Source organism: Quercus suber, unplaced genomic scaffold (genome assembly GCF_002906115.3).
Source record: "Quercus suber isolate HL8 unplaced genomic scaffold, Cork oak 2.0 scaffold_68, whole genome shotgun sequence".
In the NCBI taxonomy this organism is placed as follows: Eukaryota; Viridiplantae; Streptophyta; class Magnoliopsida; order Fagales; family Fagaceae; genus Quercus; species Quercus suber.
In genome coordinates, this window is record NW_027069533.1 from 1,743,627 (window position 1) to 1,770,036 (window position 26,410).

Here is a 26,410-nt window from a genome sequence, read left to right on the forward strand (position 1 = left end):
TTAAAACAACTGAACTGCTTTTTGTACATTAAAATTATACACCTCATTTTGTATGGTTTTTCTACAAATGTTCAAGCTAATCTATTCAAATATTAGACAAGAAATATAAGGTACAAATTCTTTCATGAAAAAGAAAAAAAAGGGGTTAGAGGGGGGCAACCAAGGTGACTTCCCTATCTTGGCATGGCCGTTGGAAGGTAAAAATTCATATATACCTCTAATGATGCAAGCATCTCAGATAAAATTTCAATTAATAAGAGAATTTTCAAGAGAAATTGACTATNAGACTAATGGTTTTGTGTTAAAAACAAATCTATCAACTAGTTGGACTCAATTCAAATTAACGAAAATTCCAATTTAAATCCATGTCTATGCATTCATTCAATATGTATCTATGTACTGTCCCATGGTCAACATGTAGTTCAATTTGATACAATGTAGCATGGTCAACTCGTACCTATGATATAATACCTTTTTAGTTCAATTCGAATTGTATTGCATATTGTACAATATTAACAATTATGCTCGATGCTGTTATACTGATATGTTACCAAATTGTTATCTTACAAACAAGAGCAGTAACCTGACAAAGGGAAGCATCAGCTCAAGATAGTAAAAGCAGAGGCATCCACCTAGGGGTGTGCAGAAAACCCACCGACCTACCAAACCCGACCCGACCCGCCAGATTGGATCGGTTTTTAAAGCTTGGTGGGTTGAGTTTGGTCACAAAAAATTTTTTTATAGCGGGTCATGTTGAGTGTGGATCATAAAATTACAAACCCGCCAAACCCAACCCGACCCACCCATATTTAATATATATTTAAAATATACTATATATTTAATAATTTTTTTTAAAATTAGCTATAAATTTAATATATACTAATAATAATATTATATACTATAAGTGCTTATATATAAAACATTATATATATATATATATATAATATATACTAATAATAATATTATATATTTAAAAAATATATAATATATACTACTAATAATAATATATTTAATAAATTTAATAATAAAAATAAAAATTTGTCAAATTCATGGGCTCAACCCGACCCAACCTGACCCATGTGGGTTGGGTTGGACTTATGAGATGGGTTGGGTTTGGTTGAATTTTTTTTGACCCACCGTGGTGAGTTGGGTCAAAAAATCCCCTCAACCCGACCCATGCACACCCCTACATCCACCAATGAGAGTTAGGCAGTTGCTAAACTGTCGTAACTTTTCTCTCCTCCAAGCATCAACACAAAAATGCATGACCGCCATTTTTTTTTTTTTAAGGAGCATTAGGACTAGAAGTGGAAGGAGGTATCCTCACATTTTAAAACAACTGAACTGCTTTTTGTACATTAAAATTATACACCTCATTTTGTATGGTTTTTCTACAAATGTTCAAGCTAATCTATTCAAATATTAGACAAGAAATATAAGGTACAAATTCTTTCATGAAAAAGAAAAAAAAGGGGTTAGAGGGGGGCAACCAAGGTGACTTCCCTATCTTGGCGTGGCCGTTGGAAGGTAAAAATTCATATATACCTCTAATGATGCAAGCATCTCACATAAAATTTCAATTAATAAGAGAATTTTCAAGAGAAATTGACTATTAAGATATACAATATTCGCCACCCATTAGCCAACCCTACACTCCAAGGCATCAAGCCAGGTCCTTGCTACAAATGCCGGTGACATTCATGATGTAAAGGAACAACATAACCGAAACAGACTTTACAATAAACTCTTATCTTTAGCAAATTTTGCAGTAAAAGCCCCCAAGTCCAGAAGCAACACACCTGCAGATGCATTTGCATTTCATTAGCATGACTTACCAATGACGCACAAAATAAGCATGCATGGATGCCATATGCAACCAAACAGAAGAGGGACAGAAAAAGGGTCAAGAAATCTATCTTCAGCTCTTCACAGACAGATCATTGCAATATGTAGAAGTTATGGAAACCAACTTTTCCACAAAAAGTTGCACATCCTACTTACCAATGTAAGGATCTTGGAGCCTTAGGCATTGGATCATCAATCATCTTTGAAAGAGGTACCAAAGCAAGACTGCATCAATCATCCCAAGCACTATCTGCAGCACCCTCTCCTTTAACGTTTGAGGCTGCAATCATGAACATATACTTATCCTCAATGTTTATTGGTCTGGGTCCCATCACTGAAAGGTTGGACAGAGCAGTTCTTGCTTCTTTGTGTGAAGCTGCTGCTTCTCTCTCCTTCCTTCTTGCATCCTGTAAGTTAATACCAACAGCCATCATGCTTTACCAAAACATCGAAAGACTTTCTTTTTTTTTGGGGGGGAGGGGGGCATACTCGAGCCACTCCCATATTCAAATAAAATTTTCAGACCTCGTCCATGATTCCCACTTGGCATACACTTTAGTCCTTTCCAAGACCAATATAGTCAGAAACTTTTAATGGCATAAAATGCTAAGACTCTTATAAACCTTTCTCTAGTCTAAAACTCTCAGACTCATACTCTCTACCCCTCTCATGTGCACATTATATTTCTTTGGCAAAAATGCAAAACTAACCTTCTAACTTTCAGTTTTTAACTTTCAATTTTGTCATTTCAGTCCTCTAACTTTCAATTGTTGTCAATTTGGTACTCCGTTAAACTCCTGCCATTAATTGAGCCAAAACAATGTTGTTTTGTCTCTTTCTTTTTTTATAATAAATTTCGGAATTATAAAGAAAATTATTAAAAAAAAAAAAAAAAAAAACCATTTAGGGGACTGAAATCAAAACCCACCAAAAGAACAATATGAGTAAGAATAGCAAGGCACAGAGAAAAAGGTAGCAATAAGTGGTGTTTTGCGTTTGTTGTTGTACTTATGAGAGATACAAGAGTTGAGAGTTGGTTTTAAGGATTTATTATAAGTGTCAGAATTGAGAATCATCGTCGTTGTTGATGGCGTTTTGGTGGGAGAGGTAATTATTAAAAGTTCCAACAGGAACGCGATTCGGTCGGCATTGGTTTTTCATTGATTGATTTGATTTAAGGTAGCCGTGTGCGTGTGCATGTGGTAGTTCGTTGCATGGGTTTTGATTTCAGGTAAGGGGACGTCGTTCCCCAAAACTTTTTTTTTTTTTTTTTTTAATTTTCTTTAAATTCCAAAATTTATTTTTATTTTTATTTAAAAAAAAAAAAAAAAAAAAAAAAAGAGCTAAAACGATGTCGTTTTGGCTCAATTAACAGCAAGACTGGAGTTTAACAAAGTACCAAATTGACAACAATTGAAAGTTAGAGGACTGAAATGACAAAACTGAAAGTTAAAGGACTAAAATGAAAAAGACTGAAAGTTAAAGGGTCAATTTTGCATTTTTTATCAGAAATTTTCTCAAAATGAAGCATAATTGTAAATTTATTTTAAAAGATAACAAGGGCCAAATCTTCAATTTACATTTTTATCAAAAGAATCCTATAAAATGGACTGAAGTATATCTTCCGAAAATACAGGGAGCCTTATCAAAATCAAAATTGAACCTCCCTCCTATTTTAAAAATTACTCAAGCCTCCCTGTATTTCATACCTGGCATAAACTTTTAGGCCAGTTTGTTACTGATACAGACAGAAATATTAAAGACTTCATCAGAAGAATTTTAAATGCCAAAGTTTCCCTTTTAAAAAAATTTTATTATATAAATTTCTATTATCCTGTTTCTGCTCTAAGATTCCTATATATAAAAAATTTATTTATTTATTTCCCAAAATGAACTAGAATCTTAATTTTTTGTCAAAAAGGACGGGGACAGTAACAATAATTTACGTTTTCGACTGACAGAATCTTCTGACATGGAATAAAGTGTAATTTCAAACAACACAGGAGGCCTCTGTATTTTTGCTTAAATCTAAGGGAAGTTGGAGTTGTTTAAGAAGGAAATGGAGAAGGCTCAAGATGTCAATGGTCAACAAAAAGCAATCGCAATTAGTTATTATAACCAGATCTACCTTCCCAACTGCATAATTCACAGGGTTCCCAGATTGAACATCTGCTATTGCTTTCTTTATCTGTGCCACAAGCACCTGCAAAATGCACTCGCACCAATCGAGCGTAAAAGTCATCTACAAGTGGAAGCAAGGATGAATGGAAGTAAAAGGAAGAGGCGTAATACAAAATACCATATCACGATCAGTGTAGAATGAAGTAGCTTGGCCCATTGATCCTGCACGCCCCGTCCTTCCAATCCGGTGTACATAATCTTCCATTGTCTATAATTGAGGCAGCCATAACTGAAGCTTCAGGTTTTGCTATCTCACAAGGAAAAAAAATGACTGAAAAATACCAGGCTAATGAGATGCTAACATATCAGTAGCAAAAAGACCTCATTGACCACAAGTTGAGATTCACATCACATGGTACTTGTATACTCAAGAAGATCACTACTGATGACATTGTAAATTGCTAGAATGGCACTTTACAAAATGGAGAATTCTCAAAATTTCAGAAAACCCTCCAAGGCAAGCATGTGGAATTCAGATGAAACTCAATGATCAAGTAGCTCTCATGTGCAGCTAAAAATACCTTGGGAAGATCCAGATTTATAACATGAGCAACTCCTGTGACATCCAAGCCACGTGATGCAACATCAGTGGCAACCTGCATACAAGCATCCTAATAAGACATGGATAACGGAATGACCTAAGACCTTCATAAATATATTCAAGTAGAACTGAGAGACATATAAAGATGAAGAAATTACCTAAGACCTGCATAAATGTATTGAAGTAGAACTAAGAGACATATAAGGATAAAGGAAATACTTAAGGCCCTCATAAATGCATTCATGCAGAATTGAGAGACATATAAGAATAAAAAGGAAGAAGATAAAATCTGTAAAAGGAGGAACGTACACAATTTTGTCAATGTCGTACCAGAGACTGTTTTAGTTTGGTGAGGGGAATAAAATATTTTGATGCTTGTCATTAATGGTGTACCGCTTCAAGATTACCATTATAATGTATATGCATTCATGAAATTAAAAAATATTGATCACAGTCCAAATAATTTATTAAGAGTGTTTGAAATTGCAAGTCTGTGTCCTAATTAATACGTCAACCTATCAATTCATAATAAACAGAAAAATCGATAAACTTAAAAGCTAGTAAGTGAAATTTGGCCATGTAGAAGGTTCAAAATAAAAAAGTAAAAATACATAGAGGACAACAATTAAGAACGATGAGTGGGCAGACAAAGTACAAACCAATGTAAAGTGTAAACATTGGTACGTACACCCACTGAAAAGTGGGCAGATGCTTCATTAGAAAAAGGTAAGCATATTTCTGAGAAGTGGGCTACAGCTTTTCCTGGTTTAAAAAAAAAGGAATAGAAAAAAAAGATGTGCCTCTATGTTGACACCAATGAAAAAGAGAAAGGGAAACTGAAACAGACAATGATCCGTGTGGCAAAATTTGAAGAGCTTCAAAGAGCAAAAAAAAAAAAAAAAAAAAAACCAGTCTGAAGCACCTGGTATATTCTGAAATTACCAGCACGATCCGAAACACCCCAATATTTTGACCAGTATGTTTCAAGGCCTTCACCATTCCATAAACCCTAATATAAATATGTGCAAAGGCCAAGGGTTCATCAATGTAGCCTCTCTCTGTCTCTCTCTCTTTTAATCCTAACATTTCATATTCCATAACTCAACTCCGACAAAAGTTTCAAACTAGTTCAATATTCCAACAAAATATTTCCCAGCAACGCAATCGTGATTACCAAAATATTAGTAGAGCCATTCCTAAATTCACGTAGAGCAGCCTCTCTTTCACTCTGACTACGGCCACCATGAAGAGCAACTGCATGTAAATCTTGTGCTACCAAGGCTTCAGCAACTTCATCACACCTTGTCTGCAAGCAGAACCATATTTTATTTTATTAAATTTCATGCAATGACCTTACAAACAAAATTGCATAATAGCAAGTCAGATAAATGGTCTTTTAAAAAACTATCAGAGGTAACTAGAGTTTATTTGAGAGAGAGATGTACTTAGGTTGCGTTTGGCATTGGCTTAAAAAGCCAGCTTTTTTTATTATTTAGCTTATTTTTGCTACTATTCAGCTTATTTTTGCTACTATTCATGTGTCTCATTACACTTTTGGTACTATTCATGGATCTCACTGTACTATTTTAGCTACTTTTTAGCTTTATCTACAGTACTTTCAGCAAAAAGTTTTCAGTTTTAGCTAAATAAACTGTTCCCAAATGAACTCTTAGGGTATGCAATTTTATGATATTTAAGGAAAAGAGCAGCAAGGGAAAAATGTAATTGCAACATTTCTACCGTATTTCTCTTTAAAAGAAAATGAGATACTCGCTACATTTTCAAGATTATGTAACAGCAAGAAATTCAGAGAATAGCCAAATGTGAACTCAAATTTCACAATATTTTTCTTTCAAATTTGGAGATGATTTGAGTTAGAAATGTCATGTGTAAATTTGAACTGTGTCATGTTATTCAGTACATGAATGCAAAACACAAGCTCCAGATGGTAGGTGTGAAGATTTACACTAGGTCATTTTAAAAAATATACACTCAAAAGTTGGGATGCACATGCATGGTTGAGCATAGCATCAGCAAAATGTAAACGTGTCTGAATCAACAACGCTTTTCTAGAAAGTAAGATGTTGGTGCAAGAAAAATGAACATAATTGTTTACAAGCAAAATATTGTAACTTATAGGCTAAAAAATGATGATAAAAATGACATAATAAATTTGAAAAACTTGGCTACCTTCCTTTCCACAAACACAATAGTTAAAGGAACGGAACGACCAGATCTTCCAGCTTGTGATGCCTCCTCTACAAGCAAAGCTAGAAGCCTATCAATCTACAAAATATTAAAGGTAATAACCACATTAAGGCAGGCCAAAAACTTTATCTAGTAAGGACCAGATGCATTCAAAAGCAAAGACGTAAATATAAGAGTAACATATTTTTATATAAATTACAAAACTTTAATAAATGTAGAAAGAAATTCCCTACTATAGAGGGAATATACAATGGGAACAATACAATCAACCTCTTAAATTACAATGTGCTCCAACAAATCAAACAGAGCACAAGAAAAAGAATGTAACATAAAAGAATCTTGTTGAAGAAAATTGATTGATGGAAGTAAAACCACACGGTAGCCAAAGAACAAATACATTCCACCAAACATCCACCACATCTTTCCATATCATCAAATCAAGACACAAGATAGTAAGCAATATCAATCTATGTATCTAACTTTGTAGTGACCTTTCCACTCAGAAATTGTAATTGATTTAGTTTAAACCCACATGGAAATGATTAAACTGAAAACGGAACTCATAGCTACAAAGAAGCAAAATCTAAAGGAGCATAAGCTTCTTCAATCACCCTCCAGGGGCAAAAAGGGAGCCCTCATAAACAAAAGAATAAAAAAGGAACCAAAATTTTCAGTATAGATGATTCAAACAAATATTAAGCTAGCTTTCAACATCATATGTAGAAAAGAAAACTTGCATTATGCATCTAAGTAAGCATACCTTCTCACTTTCTGAAACCTTATTCAATGTTTGAGATACATTTGCTGTTGGGCTACTCACATTTCCAACCCTCACTTGAACAGGGTTAGTCAAGTAATCCTGTCATTGGACAAAACAAAGAAATGATAATTCTCAAAGGAAGTCTAAGAGTTAAAAGTGTATCATATTCATATAATATGGAAAAAATATATATATGCAATCTAAATCACTCAACTTTCCATTCACATTTATATCTAAATATTTTTCTCTCAAGTGGTAATTGAATGGGGTATAATCAGATAGGTATCAAGCTAGAATCTTGCCTGTAAAAAGTATGCAAAATTGATGCATAGTCAAGGTCAGTTGATCTCACTCAGGCATTAGAAAGATTTCTTAAGCCCAAGAAAAAGACGTTAAAAACTTAGTGTTGCTCACTCACCCTCCTTAGGAGAGACACATGAGAACATTCACATACTTATATAACTTATATGATGCTTGTGATAGCAATAGAAGATCAGCAGGAGACCTAACCTGTGCTAATGCTTCAATCTCCACAGGCATGGTTGCACTAAACAGCAAAGTTTGATGCTTTTCTGGAAGGCTCCGCATCACCTGAAACAGGGTCAACATAGAGTAACATGTCTTCTTCTGGAATGTTGATGGACTATGCATATAGAACAAAATGGCATGTGGCCACCCAATTCAAGGCTACCCATTTATTGATATTTCTTTCATGTCAGTTCACTCATAAACTAAAGTGGAAAAGTATAGCTTTATCGAGCAACACTATGACTGACACTAAGCAAACACAATTCTTTAATTTGATTAAAAAAAATGCATATTAAACAAAATAACCATTAAATTTAATAATATGTTCTGTAACCTAAAATAATATTTTAAAACAAAATGATTATAGTGTTAGTGTGTCTACTTGCAATCTGTTAAGTAATTCTGATTCTCCAAAGTACCTACATGTGTGTGCTTGTGTGTTACTTTTTTTAGAGGGGGGGGGGGGGAGGGGGAGCATTTCCATAGAATGAATTGAAACACCATATACCTCTCTTATCTGTGGTTCAAATCCCATATCCAGCATTCTATCAGCTTCATCCAAAACAACAAATGAAACTCTAGAGAGGGAAGTGTTTCCTTGTTGCAAATGATCAATAAACCTTCCAGGAGTAGCAACAATGATATCCACTCCTGCCTTTAGCTCAGACCTCTGTCATAAGTCATAACATCCAGCAAAAATATAAGGTAAGCTATATGGAACCCAACTTTCACGGAGGATCAGACCATAAAAGGAACATTCCAGTATTTATGTGTTAAAAAAAGGATAAAGTTGAGGATTACATTCTACCATCTGCCAATGGAGACGCATTCAGGGGGAATAAATGGTTACCAAACTGAAAAGTTCTAATTTATTCTTCTTGACCACAACCAGAAATTTCAACAGCAATAAGAGTATAATACAGGACAAGAAAAGTCCCTATTCCTTCAATAAACCTCGGAATTTGAAGAGTACAAAGCATAAATTATCTGGCCAAAATTACTCACCTGCTCATAGATATTTGTTCCACCCACAACTATTGCAGTTTTGAATGACTCAAGAGATCTACTAAAAGCCTTAACCTGTAAAGAATTAGATATATCAAAGGATACCCAACTTGATGGCCCCAACAAACATACATATCACATACAAAATGAAAATTAAAAATAAAATAAAAAACTCCAAAGAATTCAGGTATAAAATATGAAAGGTTAAAAAGTAGAACTCATTATGTATAGAAAAAGACAATCCCGTGGTTAATAAAAGGGTAAAGTGTTGCATGGTGACATGATTAATAAGAAAAACACCGACAGAAATTTCCAATTTAAAAAATCAAAAAGGTTATAAACTTATGATCATTGATGTTATGTAGCTGAAGAACAGCAATAGCTATCTCACCTCTTTTTCTATTTGCTGGGCAAGCTCTCTAGTAGGAGCCAGTACCAATGCCAAAGGTCCATCACCACGACAAACAGGAGGTTGCGCCAAACAATGCTGCATTTGAAAAAAAAAAGATTTTGTAACCAAAATTAAAAGATATAAACTGAAGAGTAAGACAACAGATGTAGTAAAAGAGAAGAGATCCGCTTAGCAGGCTACATATTCAATCTGTGACCGCATAATAAACGAAGGAAATATCAAATTTTCATCACATAAGACCTGTATCATCGGAATGCTGAATGCAGCCGTCTTGCCACTTCCCGTTTCAGCACAACCCAGCATATCCCTTCCACTGAGGGCAACTGGCATTGCCTGCGCCTGAATAGGAGTAGGCGTAGTGTATCCATGAATCTCTATATCCTTCATAATGCTCTGATGCAAACACTGAAAATATAGAAATGCATAAAATTTTCTTAAACTCGTACGTTTTAAGCAACACACTAGACCGGTTGGAACGAGATATAAAACTATGAATATTACCATATCCGTAAAGGACTCGATTGGTGCAAGCGCCGGAGATGAGTCCGACGCAACAGTAACATCAACGTTGAGCCGCAAACGAACATCTTCAATCTGTACATAGATATAGATAATGACATTTTACACAAACTAAGCGAAATGGAAATAAGATCATTGATTATATTTCGAAAGCAATTATTCAAAACATATTGACAGCAGACACAGTGTACAAAATTACAAGGTAACAGTAGCAAAAAAACCCTAAGGAAATGAATTCAGAGCTAAGAATCAAAGAAATGAACACCGAATCGACGCGTTTTGAGATAGAAAAGAAGCTCAGAAAGCAAAAAAAAGCAGAGGCGAATAACGAACCTGGTCTGGCTTCATGCGGAGAACGCGTTCGGATGGCTGCCATTGAGGGAGGACGGAGTTGGGGACGGAGGAGGCGGAGCTGCGGCGGAAGGCATTGGAGGAAGGAGAAGCGAGAGAAGAGCTGGAGTCGGAGGAGGAAAAGGAGAGGTTGGTACGGCCATTGTCTAGGTTTACGGATGAGATTTTGGTGGTAGTGGTTGGGCCTGAGTTTCTGAGGTGTGGAGGCACGTACGACATCGTTTTTGCTCTCTATTGTACGGGAAGGTTTTTTCTTTTTCTTTTTTTGGTTTTCTCTGAACAGAGGTTTCAGTGTATGAAAGTGTGAAGTAGAGGTGTTGATTTTTTTCTTTTTTTGGGTGTTAACTGTTAAGGCTTTGAGAGAGAGTTGAGGCTGAAGAAGATAACACAGTCAGACGGAGTCTCTCAGGGATATATTGTTGGTCTTTGATTTGAACTTTCTTTTACTTGCGCCCTGGTGGACTGGATATCTCTTTTTGCCGTTTGTGGACTAAAGCTGAAGACCCGAGAGAGAATCTATGGGCTAGAAATGGCCTTCTATGATTTGTGCTGTAGCTAGAATTTATGGCCCAAATGGTTGAAGGCTTGCCTGATTTTATTGGCCTTTCTCTATTTTCCCATACAAATTTTCAAAATCTTCTCATGCGGTTGGAAAAATAGGAGGATAAAAGAGATTTTAGCTTCTCTCATTTGTGTTTATTACTTTGTTTGAAAGGTGAAAAAAATGGAGAGATGAAAAAATCTTTTATTTGGTTAAGAAGAAAAATAAGAGGATAGAAAATGTTGTTTTATGAGTTTATTATTATGTTTATGCCCCTCTATATTGAATAAAAATGAATTTGTTAATTTTTTTTAACCATAAATTTGTTTTAATTCAAAATTTATAATTATTAGAATAAAATATAACAATAAACAAAAGGGCAAAGCCTTGGGTGGTTGGGTGTCATAGTTGTCAAAATTGCGATTTGAATTGTAAAATCGCATGATTTTATGATCTTATCTCATCAAAACGTTTAGTATCGTACTAGGATTGTAAAAATTGTAAGATCGTATGGGATCCTACCAAAACATAAATTTTTGGTTTTTTTTTTTTTTTATGGGATAAATGTTTGGTTTTGATGAAGTTTTAAGGGTTTTTATTTTTCCATATCGTTGTGATGGTATGACTTTTTTTTTCTATAGAATTATGTTAACATAGACAAATGTTTTCTAGTTTATAATTCACTTGTAATTAAAATGAAGAAATGCTTCATCATTTCTAAATGAAGAATTTGATATTGGCTTTACTGCCTTTTAAGTTATAATGTTGTTAAATTTGTTTGATTAGTATACTAATTTGTGTTCAGTTATTGCTGAAATGTTTTTTTTATATATAATTTTATCAGTTATGCTCGTATTTGTATACTGATTTATTGTTTTTTTTTTTTTTTGCATGCTCTGTAATTGTTGCTGAGTGGTATAACTTGAATAGTTAAGTGTGAAGCTGTATGTTGATGTCTTTTGCAGCTCTAGTATACAAATATACAATATCTACATAGATGATGATATGGATGATGATGATTAGGATAGTGGTTATAAGAACTTTAGAGAGATTAAATTCTATAAGGACGTGGTGTAAAACCCATGTTTTACCCTTCCAATCCCAACATGCCACATCATCTTATCACATATTTAAAAATAAACACAATTACACTCAATCAATTCTAATACCCATATATAAATCCAACCAAATTGAGAATCTATCGAGATGTTATTAGGTGTGGTAGGATGTATTGAATTTTAATAAATTTTAAGTAAAATGCTGATGTGGCAATCACTTATTGGATGGTGTAAAACATAGGTTTTACACCTCATCCTTATAGAATTTAATCTCAACTTTAGAATGGAAATGATTAAATGTTTACTTCACCTTAATATTCATTTTACTATTGGATTTCATATTGTAGTTAACTAGTTTCTAGTTGCTAACTTATTTTGGATTTTAAAATTGGAACTTAAAACTTGGAAAATATATTCCATGTGCGTTGATAAATATTTTGGTACTTGGTTGCTAATTAAACATTTATTGAATTTTTTAGATACATTGAGTCAAATTTTAAATATATTTGTTTCGTTTGTATAGACGTAACAATGTATGACACGTCCTCCTCAAAAAAAAAAAAAAAAAAAAACAATGTATGACACGTAAATTACATCATATAATGCAAATCTTCGTTTTTTTATTGATGAATTCATAATTAACGTGATTATTCAACATACAAAGTCACTGTCAATGTGTTTTTGCTTTAAATATGAAAATAGGTAAGATCTTACGATGTACAATCCCACCTACCTCCCATAATCTTGCATAGAATCACATTCTTGACAAACTTGTTGGGCATACAACATAGTAGGTGCAGGTGGCGTCAAAAAGATAGAGATAAATAATGTGTAAAAAGGCTTAAAATATTTGTGGGGGAAGGTCAGCTAAGTCATTTGACTTAAACTCACATTTTCTTCCAAATTTGGGGAATTTACATTTTGGTGGGCCCAAGTGAAAAACATCAAAATCCCACCATTTTTTATTCACTTTTCGCTTGTGAACCAAACAAGGGAAAATTGGTATTTTCCATTGTTTTTAAAATTGGACCGGACATGTTGGTTCAACCAATTGAACTAAGAATTGAAACCAAAATTGGGACGGTAAAAACCGTGCAAAAAACCAGTCAAAACTAAGAAAACCGAAAATCGGTCTCTTTTTTGGTTCTTTGACCATTTTGGTTTTTAAAACCATGGTATTTTTTATCAACTTTTATCCCCTAAGTTTTTCATCTCCCTATTTTTCACTCCAACCAAACACACACTTAGTGTCCTCCATAGTTAGAACACTCTCCCACTTTACATTAGCTGGAACCTTTCTTGCACCCGTTCAATTCAACACAACAATTATTTTGTTGTTAACGTGTCCTTTTACAATCACCACAATTCTACCATCTCAATCTTTGCATAAAATTGTATTAACTTTGTCCTTACCTTACTAGAACCGTAGCTACATCAACATTCATTCCAACTAGGGACCCACCCAACCATGGATTTCATCTTTGGGAATACGAATGAAAAAACAAAAAATACAATTAAGAAATAAGAAGTATATTAAGACGGAAGACTAAATTAATGCATATAATATATATATATATATATATTCTTTATAAATAATTACAGTATATTGCTAACTTCACAACATGAACCCTTTCCCCCCAAACCCCCAAGTACTTTGTGCATGGTGAAGTACCAATTCAATTAAGGCCTTTGGTGAATTAATACATAATATGAAACTATGAAGAATAAACTAGCATACATTAAGTAGTGGGTAAGGTTTGAGTCATGTGCAACAGAACATTGGAGCCAAGCCAAATCCTTTAAGAAGTTAACAAAAAATATAATTATTTTTAATATATTTCTACTCATTCATTTATCTAAATGAAATTTAAACTTTTTTTTAATCCCAAAGCTCATTTATGATTACATTTTATTAATTATTGCTGTAATTTTTTTTTTCAATGTACAAAAATAAAGAATCTGCTGGTAAATCATCTTTCATTTTACTACCCATGATTGGAAAAGTCAAGTATTGTTGTTGTTGGTTTTCCCATAATAGTCTACAAATTAAGAGAAAAAAATTAGTTACAAAATTAATTATAACCTTAGACTACAACCTTATAATATCTTTTTATTGGAAGTGAATTTTGACAATTCTACCATTAGATTATATCTTCTTCTTACATCCTTCTTGCTTGCAAAATTTCTAGAAAATTAAAGATTAATAACTATGTTATCAATAAATTGTTTGAATTGCAAGTTTTTGCATTTTAAAATTATGTGTAAAATATAAACTTAGAGATTATATAGTAAATAATATATGATTGACACATAATTTGATATGTATTAAGAGTGAAAAGAACATGTAATTTAACAGTTATATTTTCAAAATATGTAATAATATTTATTTTATTGAGTAATGTTGTAACCTTAACAAATTTTGTAACTAAATTTTGTCATAAATAAAATAAATGTTATGTTATTATCTCATTATATGTCTAATATTCTTATAACTTTAGTGTTACCAAGTAAACAAATTTTTCATATAAAAAAATTTTAAAGAAAAAACTGAAGCACACAAACAAAAAGTCGAAACTACTCAATACTATGTTCCATGTTATGTCTAAAATTATTTTAAAATATTGCCAATTTTTTTCTTTAAATAAAATTAAAAAAAAAAACCAAACAAACCGTTTAGGTGAAACCATACAACATGGCAGCACCCAGTCCCAAAATCACATTCTTGTAATTTTTTTGTCCTAAAAGGCAAATTGGCAACTAGCTAAAGTGTTAAACAAATAACCATTTGAACTTCTTGAGAGAGAGAGAGAGAGAGAGAGAGAGAGAGTAATACAACCATTTTAATTTATCTTTTAAAGATGCACAAATTAATACCAAAAACACTAATGGTCTGTTTGGATTGAGAAATATGAATGGGGAGTAAAGTAAAATTGGCCTAAAATTAGCTTATTTTTAGCATATTTTTAACCAACTCTACTCTACTCTCCTCAATTCCCCTTCCCTCCCTCCTCAATCCAAAAAGCCCTTAAGGGATGGGAGGACCACCAACCAAGAGATGGATAAAGTGACCATTTTTTTTTTTTTGACCTTTTCACGCCGACTTTCTATTTTGAAGGGGCCCAAATATAATTATTTTTACCCAAACATTAAAATGTTATATATGTATATATATAATCAAGTGGAGTCACATGGTCCTCCTTGGTCCCTTGTAAGTCCATTCTTGACACCAAACTTAGGAGGCATGCTCCATTTTACTAAAACACTTTGCATACTGTCAATATTGGAATTGGACATGAGTCATCATCCTAATGGGTTTAGTACAATTGGACTTTGAACCCAAGCCTAGTTTGTTGGAACTATTAACAAGTGTTGTTATCTTTGCTACTGCAACTCATATGCTCATTTTCCCCTCAACTATTATTAGTTCTACATATGTCAAAAGTTAGGTTTAGTACAATTGGACTCTGAGCCCAAGCCTAGTTTGTTGGAACTATTTACAATTATTATTATCTTTGCCACTACAATTTGTGCGCTCATTTTTCCTCCATTTTGTTAGGAGTTCTACATATGTCAAAAGTTGGGTTCAGTATAACTGGACTCTAGACCCAAGTCAAATTCATTGGAACTACCTACCATTGTTGTTAACTTTGCTACTGTAACTCATACACTCATTTTTCACCCAACTACTAAGATTATACATATGTCAAAAGTTGTTACCATTAATGTTTTTCCTCAACTGTTGTTGTTGTTGTGTAGATTACTTTTTCTAAATCACGCACGTTGACATTTTCAAAGGAATCCACTAAGTTAGTAATAATTTTTTTGGCTAAAATGTAAAACTGACTCTTTAACTTTTTTTCAAATTTCATTTTAGTCATCTAATTTTGCTTTCGTTCATTTTAGTCCTCTAATTTTCAGATTTATTCAATTAAGGCATTTCCGTTAACTTTTGTTGAAATTTTTTGAAAAAAAAAATTGGAAAATATTTTTCAATCATTAATTGAATTTTTTTTAATTTAAAAAAATTGAAGAAAAATTTATAAAATTGAAAAATTAACCACAACATATAATAAAAGTTGAAGGAAAAGTCTTAATTGAATAAACTTGAAAGTTAGAAAACTAAAATGAATAAAAGTAAAGTTAAATGATTGAAATGAAATCTGAAAAAATTTAGAGGATCAGTTTTGCATTTTACCCATTTTTGATGGGAAAATATTAGATGTTATACTACGTAGAAAAATGTCCTATCTTTCATGAGTCTTTAATCTTTGAAGACCCAGATTTTCCACCAAAACGCAACCTCAATCTCAACAATGAATAACAATTATTCATTTCAAATCCCTTTTTGTATATTATTTTGTTAATTTTATCTCTAATGCGATTCAATAACATTGTGTTTTGTGGCTTCTAATATAATAAATCAACAAACAAGTTTATCAAGTACTTAATTACTGTTCACAATATGTAATTTTATAACTATGTCACATTTTCTTCGGAGACACACACACATATTATTATGTGTGTGTGTGTGTGAGTTTTTTTATTTTTTTATTTTATTTTTATAGCTATGTCATTACTTTTGTTGAAGATAAAGAGAAATAGAAAATAGTGTGAAAAAAAACACAAAAAATTATATAATTCAGCCCAATAGTTTACGTTTACGAGATCAAATCAGCACAGTTATATCTTTACTTTATGTTCAATGGTCAATATTTGGGTAAAGTACTTAGATTTTGTTCCTTAGCTTCTCTTCTTAAGATTCTGTCATGTAAATTTTTCTTCATAGAATAAAAATGTAATTTTTAGTTGAGTAGCCACATGGCTCAATCTTAAGTAAAGAACTTAAAGAACAACACTTAAGGTATTGTACCTAAGTTTTGTTCATGTTCAATTGTCACAACGAATCCTAATAAGGTATATATAAAAACTAAGAGGTAGAGTTTGGTATACACGGATTTTACAATATAATTGGGCTTCTTAGGCCATGATGATTGCTTGGTTGGATTTTTTTTTTTTTTTTTGGGTGCAAATGAGTAAATATACAATATTAATTAAGAAACTCAAAGAGGTCTTTGAAATGTGAGACGTGTATGTTTTCTATGTACTATCCCAGAAAAGTTAAGAAGTATGTTCACTGTTCAATCGATTGGAAAAGAAAAAGGCGGAAGAATACTGAGGAATACATATTTAGGATTTTTTTTTTTTTTTTTTTTCCATTTCAGAGGGCAACAATATACTTTTGATGATTTCTTTGTAAGTATGACTGATTTAACTAATTGTTCAATATTTAGGAAGTTTTTATAAATTATTAAATTTTGAGACAGTGTTCATAAGCATGATGGTTGGAAGCTAAATGCATTTGTTTAGATAAACAGAGCAATAGTGTTCTTTTGTTTAACTACACATAAAATCTACGATTTGATTTGTTTTTGTGTTTTTTTTTTTTTTCAATTCATTGGAAAAAAATTCCAACTAAAAAAAAATTTGATAGAATAAAAATGAAAACATAAGTAATACTCATTGAGTAAGTACACATATAAAGATAATGTATGACTGTCCACATTTAGACAACTCACCCATGGGCCCATGCCATTGCACGGACTATATAATTTGAGAAAAAACAAAGCTACAATACTATGCTAAGAGACCGTTTGGCCAGCGCGTTTGCGTCTGGCTTTACGTTTTCAGCTCTTTTTTTTTTTTTTTTTTTTTTCACACACGTTTCAAGCTTTTTCCAGCCGGTTTTTTACTGTGCAGCACTGTAGCGGCTACTGTTCAATCAGCAGCCGAGCCGCAATAATTGACTTTTCAACCCAAATTTTACTGTTTATGGACCCACAATTTTCACTTTTTAGCAACTTTTTCATTAAAAATGGGTCCCACGGTACTATTCACATATTTAAAAATTATTTTGCTACAGTGTTTTCAGTTTTCAGTTTTCAGTTTTCAGCTGTATCCAAACGGGCCCTAAGTGTATGATTGGATTGGCGTTTTTCAACTAATCCGTGCATCTGCATTTCTTTTGTAGGTCCATGGGTACTTACACAGACCCACAAAAGTCAACAAAACACAGTTTTCTCTCTCTTTGGGTCCCACTGCACTATTCACATATTTAAAAATTATTTTACTACAGTATTTTCAGTAATAAATTTTTAGTTTTCAACAAATAAACAGTATTCAAACACACCCTAAGTGTTTGTTTAGCAAATATTATTTTTGTCAACTTATGTTACTGTTCAATTTATTTTTGCTACTATTCATGGGTTTCATAGCACTTTTTAGTACTATTTATGGGTTTCACTGTATTATTTCAGATAACTTTTATCTTTATCTATAATACTTTCAACAAAAAATTTTCAGTTTTAACAAAATAAGTAGATCCTAAGTATGCTTTATTTGTTTTGGCATAAAATGAAGGTTAATGAAAAACAAGTCAAAAATGACAAAAAAATGTTTTCAGTTATTAATTATTTTGTGAAAAATGTTATCCACAACATTTTTACAACATTTTCACAACAAATTCTAAGTGGCAAGTTGTAACTGGTTATTATTATTGAGGCAAAAAAGTAATCTTAGTGTTAGGTTCAAATTTGAACCAATAACAACTAACCATCTATGATTTGTTGTGAAAATATTGTGAACGTAGCACATCTTTTATTTTATACTCTCACTCCCTTCATTCCTTTACGCCACCAACACTATTGCCATAATCATTAATAATGCCACCACCACTACCAACACTGTCTCGTTGTCACTGCTACCACCATTGATCACCATCACTACCACAATATTATCTCACACATTATCATTACCACCACACACCATTTGATATCGTCACTACTACTGTTTTTGTCACGGTGTCACCACCACGCCGCCCCCACCGTTGTCACCATTACTTCCAAATGAAATATCAATAATTTTATCACTAATTTTACATGGGACCCCAATGACATGAAACGTTTTGGGATCTATTTTAGAGTTGAAAGCAAAAATAAAAATAAATAAATAAATAAAAATAAAAATTTCAAGTTACTTTTTAAAAACGATTCCTATTAAAGAAACAAACATGGCCTAAATTAAAAAATTCCAAGGTTTTATATACTCGATAGTTTTATACTAAAGTACATTTTTTTTGTTCTTAATTAATTTTTGGAATTGTTTTCATTTAGGCTTTTTACATTTCAAAAAAGTTATTTTAACCCTTCATATTTAATTATGTTTTCATATTGGCTTTTAACATTTTAAAATTTTCATTTTGGTAGTTCATATTTAATTCATTTTGAAATGTATAAATGTCAAAATAAAAACCGTCACAAACTTTAAGAGCAAAAAGTATATTTTAGCCATGTTTTTAAAAAACATTATATTATTGTGAAATAAAAGAAATATATAAGACTAAGTAAGAAGAAAACAAGAAATATATATTGATAAATTATTGTATTCAAGTGGTCATCCACAATCTTTTTTATATCTTTTAGATGTGTACAATAACAGTAAAACAATCACAAATATATATAGAATCTTAGAATACTTGTAGTGTTCATAGGATAAGGTTACAATAATGAAGATAATTATGGATATACATCAACCTTATAGACTTTACACATTTCAGACTTTATACATCCCAAATAACTCTTTCATTGCCCAAGTTTTACACATTCTAATAAGAATTTATTTCTAACATATATATGTTTGTTGCATATAACAAGTTCTACTTATGTTTCTCATTAGTCATTAATTAGGTAATTAATATCCAACGTCAAAAATTATGAAGATGATTTATATTATCGGATTGAGATCAAATATTGCACCTGATGTAATTGTTATGAATGACTAAGATTTAAAATTACAAAAAATTCACAACTGTAAATCTCAACCATTGAATATAAAAATGAGGAAAAGTACCAAAAAAAAAAAAGTAAAATTAGTAAAAAAATTGTTATAAAAGAGAGAAGAGTTAATTGTATGGTGCAATTGCATATTACAATTACACCGGATCTCAATCCTACATTATGGGCTTCAAATTGCTGATGTTATAAAAACATAAAACTGAGTGACATAGAGGTGACGTGGACGAATGTTTTCGCAACATGGGAGTGGTGGAGGTAGCTTAAGGTTGAGCACATCGCAGTAGTGGCTTTGTTGGACGGTAGTTGGTGCCATCCGTTATGTCCTACGTCCCTTTCCATGGTAGTAGGTGAAGGTGAGCCCTTGTGAAGTTTTCAACCTTCAACGTACCGGTCTCTCTTTTTAGCTACCCTTTTCTTTTGCTACTACTTTTATCTGCCAATAGCCTAGTTCTAAAAGAACCTTTCAAGTACTTCTGGAGTCTGGTTTCTTCCAGATTATAAAAAGATTAAATATGTTGTGGGTTGATCTAGGACCACGTATACTTGGAGATACGTTTTGTCACAACTTGTTTGATTACATATATGTTGACCACTTAAAAACCGGACAAATTTTTTATTTATTTACAAAGTTTCATCTTATGGAATTCATTTTTAATAATTATGTTTTTATCATCAGATCAAGATATTGATTAATTTTTTCGATATAGGCGAAAATTGAACTTTAAATCTTTTATTCAACAATCAAATGTTTTACTAATTGAATTAACTATAACTCACAAAATTCGAGTGAGTTGTAACAAAGTATGTGGCCTAAGCTTTTTAATATGTTGTACAGTACATAGTAACCAATCAAAAAAGAGTCACTATACGTAATTGACAATAATAATTTTTTCATTTTCCTGGATTGTTAAATATTGATTAAATTGAATACTAGTGCAGGGGGCCTAATTAACAAATTTTAAGTATATAATTCTCAAAGGGTCAGAAGGTGTAAGGTGAAATCCAAAAGGTCAGATGAGAGATTGTGTGATGGGGTGGTAGGTAGCATGTGGGAGTTATGCACTTAAACATCCCTTCAACAAGCCTAGATGCAGACACCGTCAAATTAAACGGCAATTGCAGCTAAAGCTACTTTAAAAAAAAAAAAAATTTATTTTATTTTTCAAATATATGTTTCAAACATCGTGTATTACTTCTCAAAAAAAAACATCGTGTATTAAACAAAGATAGAATTAAAAGAAGGCTATCGTCATAGAAAATAAATATATCCCCAGAGAGAATTGAAGAGATAAGAGTACAGACCCCCCAGCATCGGCAAGTTGCATAGAAAATAAATTATCCCACAGACGCCAGTATCGGCAAGTTGCATAGTTGCAGTCCAGGTGTCCAAGCAAGCTATAAAGCTAAACTATTTTAAAGATTTTAGGTTTGACTCTTTTTTTTTTCTCTCTATTTTTGGACATATAATTTTTAAAATTATCTCTTTATTTTTTTTTTTTTTTGAAAACAAATATCTGAATTCTCATTGTCAAACTAAATACCATCTTTATTTATTATGTTTCCGAGATCTTGACATGATATGCGGAATTGGTCGACCTCGACCATGTAACTGAAGAATTATCTTTCCTTTTCTTTTTTCAATTAATTTTATATTATCTTTATTAAAGTACATTTATTTAAAAAAAAATCAAAAATTAAGGTTACGTTTGATTTTTTTTTTCCTCCTTTTTGTGTAGTATATGACTATAAATGTGGCAATATTCGAACAACAGCTTTTTGTGGGTTAGTGTCAAAAACCAATCAACATTAACCCTTTGTTTAAATTCTAAAAAGTTCCCAACTCTTTTACCAAATAAAAAAAAATAAAAATAAAAAACCTTTTTTTTTTTTTTTTATTTTAAGATTGTGTGTTTAACAAGTTGAAATAAATTGTGTTGTGTTAACCATGTATTAAGGTGCATTAAACCATATATCCGAATACTCATACCTAAACACAATATTGACACGACCCCACTAACACAAATTGTCACCCCTAAAGTGAAAGGGAGACGATGTTTTCTCCTAATGGTTTATTTGAGTGTTTACGAATATATATTATATTTTGTATTGGTATAGCACAACTAAAGTTAAAAAAAAATTTTAAAAAAAAAAAATCTCTATTTTAAGTTGTATTTTTTTAGTTCTCTTTTAAAAATAATAGTTAACGATTTTTTATTTAGGAATATAGATGTCGTTATATTTTCATAATATGGCATTAAATGAGTCACCTGACTTATTAATTTAGGAAAATCATTACAAGTGTTGTATTCAGATACCTTTAACAACTCATTTTTCACCTTTATTTTTAAGAAAATGAAAGGAAAAAAAAATGGTAAATATATCAGCAAAAATGAGATTGGGATTCATTAAACTTCGTGAATAAAATATCTATGACAATGGTATTTCTTATATTTTATGCAAGTGCAACTGGTGGTAATTTAATTCTACCCTTTTTCTCTCTCAAAAAAAAAATTCTACCTTTTTTTTTTCCTTTGATCAGGATGTTAATTCTACTTAGTGAGTTACACAAATTAAAATAGTATTAATTTTATTGCGTTAAATCAATTTGTGACTCCCATTAAAACTTGAATTATCAAAATATATTATTCAGATAAGTTTAATAACTCTAAAATTTGTCATATATCACATTATAACCTTGATCCCCTTTAAGAAAAAAAAAATTTACTGCTGTTGAAAAACAGTCACTAAAAAAAAATTTCACAATCCAAAATATTTTTGGACTGTGGTATTTTTTTCAGTGATTTTTTTTTTTAGAGAGTTTCAAACTTGGTGTCCGTTTCTGATGATAACTTGTTCTAAATATACCATAGTCCAAATTATAATGATATTTTGGACTGTGGTATTTTTTTAAAGATGATTGTGTTCACATATTTTTAATGTTTGATTACTTAGAGAGTTCTCATCAACATTAAAGGAAATAATTACTTCTTATGTAACCTCTAAAGTCTAAATTATATGTACCTTTAACTATATTAATGAAAGTGTAGTCTAAATTATATGTACCTTTAACGATATTAATGAAAATATGAAACTAGTTAGTGTGGGGGGAAAAGAGCCCAGTCTAATATAGTGGGCCAAGAGCCCATATGAGGATTACTGTGCGTCCGAAAAGAAGAAGATAGCGAGGGCAAGGCCCATCTGGAAGAGGAATCCCCAGAGAGAAAAGTGATTACAATCCGAAGAGGTCGTCTTCTCTCCGAAGAGGTTATATTCCTCTGATGCGAATAGTATGGACCAATTGAACGTATAAAATGTCAAGATGATCTTCCGAGGACTCCTCCTGATCAAGATAAGCTCTGAGTACGCTTGAAGACGATAAGGATGAAGAAATATCTAAAAAGAAAGCTGCTACCACTGTATTTAATGCTCTGCAGCAACTTTTCTGGCCGCATTTATGTGGAGAAGACCCCTGAACAGTACATCCTCACCTACCGCCACTCACACAAAGTTAAAGGAGATGCTTGACATGACATATACTCAAGTAAACTCACGAATGAGGTACAAGTGGACGATGGAGATGAGGAGAAGGGAGGTTATATAAAGAAAAGAAGCTCCTAACGAAGCGGGAGAGGAAAAAGAAAAGAATAAGAGCTTGACTGTAACCCTAAGATCTGTATTCACCACATAATCAATAATATAGCTCTTCGGATATACGTTATTTACGTGTAAATTCATGTTGATTTATGTTTGAGGGTTGTGATTCGTTGTTGTTGATCCCATAATCAACCTAGCTCTTTCACTCATACTCTACAAATTCATTGTTTTGGGCTTGGGCCACAAATCTTAACCCTACAGTTAGTATGCCATATAATGCAAGGGATAGTTTAACAAAAAATATTTTTATTTTTATCTAGAAATTAAATTTGATAATCATGGTCATTATTAATAGATATTTATTATGACTGTTTGTATATATAACTTTCTGGAAAATTATTTATTACTCGAGGAGTATCATAAATGTGTACACCCCCCTCTCACATAAATTGTGAATCTTACCATAAATTTAATTAATGAAACTCACAATTATATGAGAGGAGGGAATACGCATTTATTATACTATGAGAGTACTTAATAATTATCCTAACTTTCTATTCTACGATTTAAAGAAAATTAATATTACGAGTCAAAATTCTAACGGAGGGTTTAAATATAAAAGATAATTAAAAATCAATTAAAAATATTTATTAAAATAATAACGTATAAAACTAAATTAAAATTAAAATTTCTCTAGTTTTATATATATTAGTGTAAGGACCAGAATTGAGCGCCTTGCCTAAGGGATAAGTGGACTCAAGCCCAATACAATAAATTTGTAGAGAGTGGGAAGAAGAATTGGGCTTTAAAGAGTGTATCAACAGCTAAAGATGATTTAAAGAGTGAATAAGTAAAACGAATATGGACTTAGGCAAGCAATTCAATCATTGGCACTAGTCCAAGAAGCTTCCATTTATTATTTCTTGAATAACAATGACAATGGTTACAAAGTTAGCTCAAATTGTTACAGTGTTTTCTCTAGTAAAATCTCCCCCCCTTTCTTAGGGCTCCTTCTTCCTTTTATACTAGCTTCTTCCTTCATCTCCACCGTACACGTGTAGGTTAGATTTGCTGTTGTGGGTCTGTTGTCACATCAACCTCCTCTTAAAGCTCCTAAGTAGTAGCTATGAGTCTAAAAAGCCATTGCTCAGGTATCACCCCCACATTAATACGACCAGAGAGTTAGCTGTGGAGCATTTAATGTGGAGGCAGCAACTTTTCCTAGAATTGCTCTACCGCTATACTCCAGCGTGCTTACTTGTTGTACTTGCTTTTTTCTTTGAAGTGCTATGGAAGATTGCCTGCGCTAGTGAATCAACTTTCTTCTACCTCGGCCTTGGATAGCCGAGGATAGAATTGTCCTCGGCATGATTTCCTAGCTTGCCATGAATACCACTATTTTCTTCATGTGCAATTATAGGCTTCGACATGGGTCTCAAGCCATAATTAGTATTATACCGTGTGATGCGCAATTTAGTTAAAAATTTTATGTAAATTTAAAAAATACATATATATGTGTACATATATATTTACTATATTATAGCATAAAATTAAGATAGATGATCCAAATAATTCGAATAAATATTAAATTTATTTTTTATTTCTTGAAAACTTTGGTATTTAGAACTTTAGTTGAAGTATAATGTTAAATTTCTCAAAATTTAGATAACTAACAAAGTTTTATATAAAGTAAACTATTGAGTTAACTGGAACCCACAAGCTAACTTAGCTTAATAATTAATAAAAGTGTAAACTCTTGTCACTTTTTTTCTTTTGAGAACATAACCACTTGACACAACTATATCTTTTAGGACCAACCTATATCATAATAAGTAAACAATATTATAGATAAATAGGGTTGGTTTGGATATGATTAATGTAATGCTACAAACACAATATTTTTCACAACAAATTTCACAATTATTGAATTGATAGATTATTATTTATTCTTGTATGGGTCCATCATTGAGACTACTTTTTTATTCATCATTTATAACTTGTCATTTCAGACAGTTGTGAAATTTGTTATAACTGTAGACTTATTAGTTGGATCAATGGATACAACATTTTTGACAACATATATCACAATATTTGAATTGATCGATTGTGAATAATAGGAAAAAAGTGAAGAGTCCATGACTGATTAATTATATATTTTTATCACTCAAAATTAATTATTTTAGCAACCGTGAAATTTGTTGCGAAGATGTTGTATAGCATTACTGTTTTTCAAAATTGAAAGGCAAGAGCAAAACCATAGATGAAATGGTATGCATAGATTCATTACTAGGATTTGGAATTATATATTGTGGGGACAATTTTTGCTTCAAGGCCAAGTGTTAAACCATGATTGGAACCTTAGGCAATTTTTGTTGTCCCACATTGAAAGGATTGTCTTCCTCTTTGCACCTTATAAGGAATGAGCCAATGATTGAAGAGTACCATCATAAGGTGCAAAGAGGAAGGCAATCCTTCCAATGTGGGACAACAAAAATTGCTTAAGGTTCCAACCATGGTCTAGCCCTTGGCCTTGAAGCAAAAATTGTCCCCACATATATTAATCTATATATTCATCCTATGTAATTAAATAAACTCAACTGAATTGAAGTTGTGAATTTTTTTTCCTGACGAATTTGAATAATTATATTCATCACTGTTTAAATATACTCAGCTGAATTAAAGTTGAGATTTTTTTTTTTGGTTTATGAAGAAATTGAATTATTATGAGCATTATTTTTTTTTCCCCACTTGGAATTACATGTATATGTACCATTTTAGTACAGTAGCACATTCTAAATGGATAAGCTTCTGTGTTTTTGACCTGGGATTTTCTAAGATTAATGGACAATATCTTCGATTCATCACTCTTTAAATATACTCAACTGAAATGAAGTTCCCATATACATTAAAAAAATAAAGAGGATTTTTTTTTTTATAATTATTTTGCCAAAGAAATTGAATAATATTTATGAGCTTTTATTTATTTATTTGTACGGGGAATCATATTCATATGGTAC

The 26,410-nt window shown here is 31.9% G+C and overlaps 1 protein-coding gene across 2 annotated transcripts; it reads right to left on the minus strand.

Moving 5' to 3' along the window:
• Window positions 1–1,551: 1,551 nt before the first annotated feature.
• On the minus strand, window positions 1,552–10,759 carry LOC112005197 (ATP-dependent RNA helicase DBP2). 2 transcript variants are annotated; one of them, XM_065773060.1, is made up of 15 exons: window positions 10,333–10,755; window positions 9,982–10,074; window positions 9,721–9,885; window positions 9,460–9,555; window positions 9,069–9,143; window positions 8,572–8,733; window positions 8,046–8,126; window positions 7,536–7,634; window positions 6,758–6,853; window positions 5,742–5,873; window positions 4,548–4,622; window positions 4,145–4,234; window positions 3,974–4,048; window positions 2,002–2,252; window positions 1,552–1,799 (listed from the first exon to the last, which is right to left on the minus strand). In XM_065773060.1, exons 1-14 carry the CDS (start codon window positions 10,567–10,569, stop codon window positions 2,076–2,078), a joined length of 1,653 nt encoding a protein of 550 aa, XP_065629132.1. In that variant the 5' UTR covers window positions 10,570–10,755; the 3' UTR covers window positions 1,552–1,799; window positions 2,002–2,075. The 2 variants fall into 2 exon arrangements, with proteins under 2 accessions (XP_065629132.1, XP_065629133.1); XM_065773061.1 differs by lacking the exons at window positions 1,552–1,799; window positions 2,002–2,252 and having other exon boundaries at window positions 4,015–4,048; window positions 4,145–4,273; window positions 10,333–10,759.
• Between the last annotated feature and the right edge of the window lie 15,651 nt (window positions 10,760–26,410).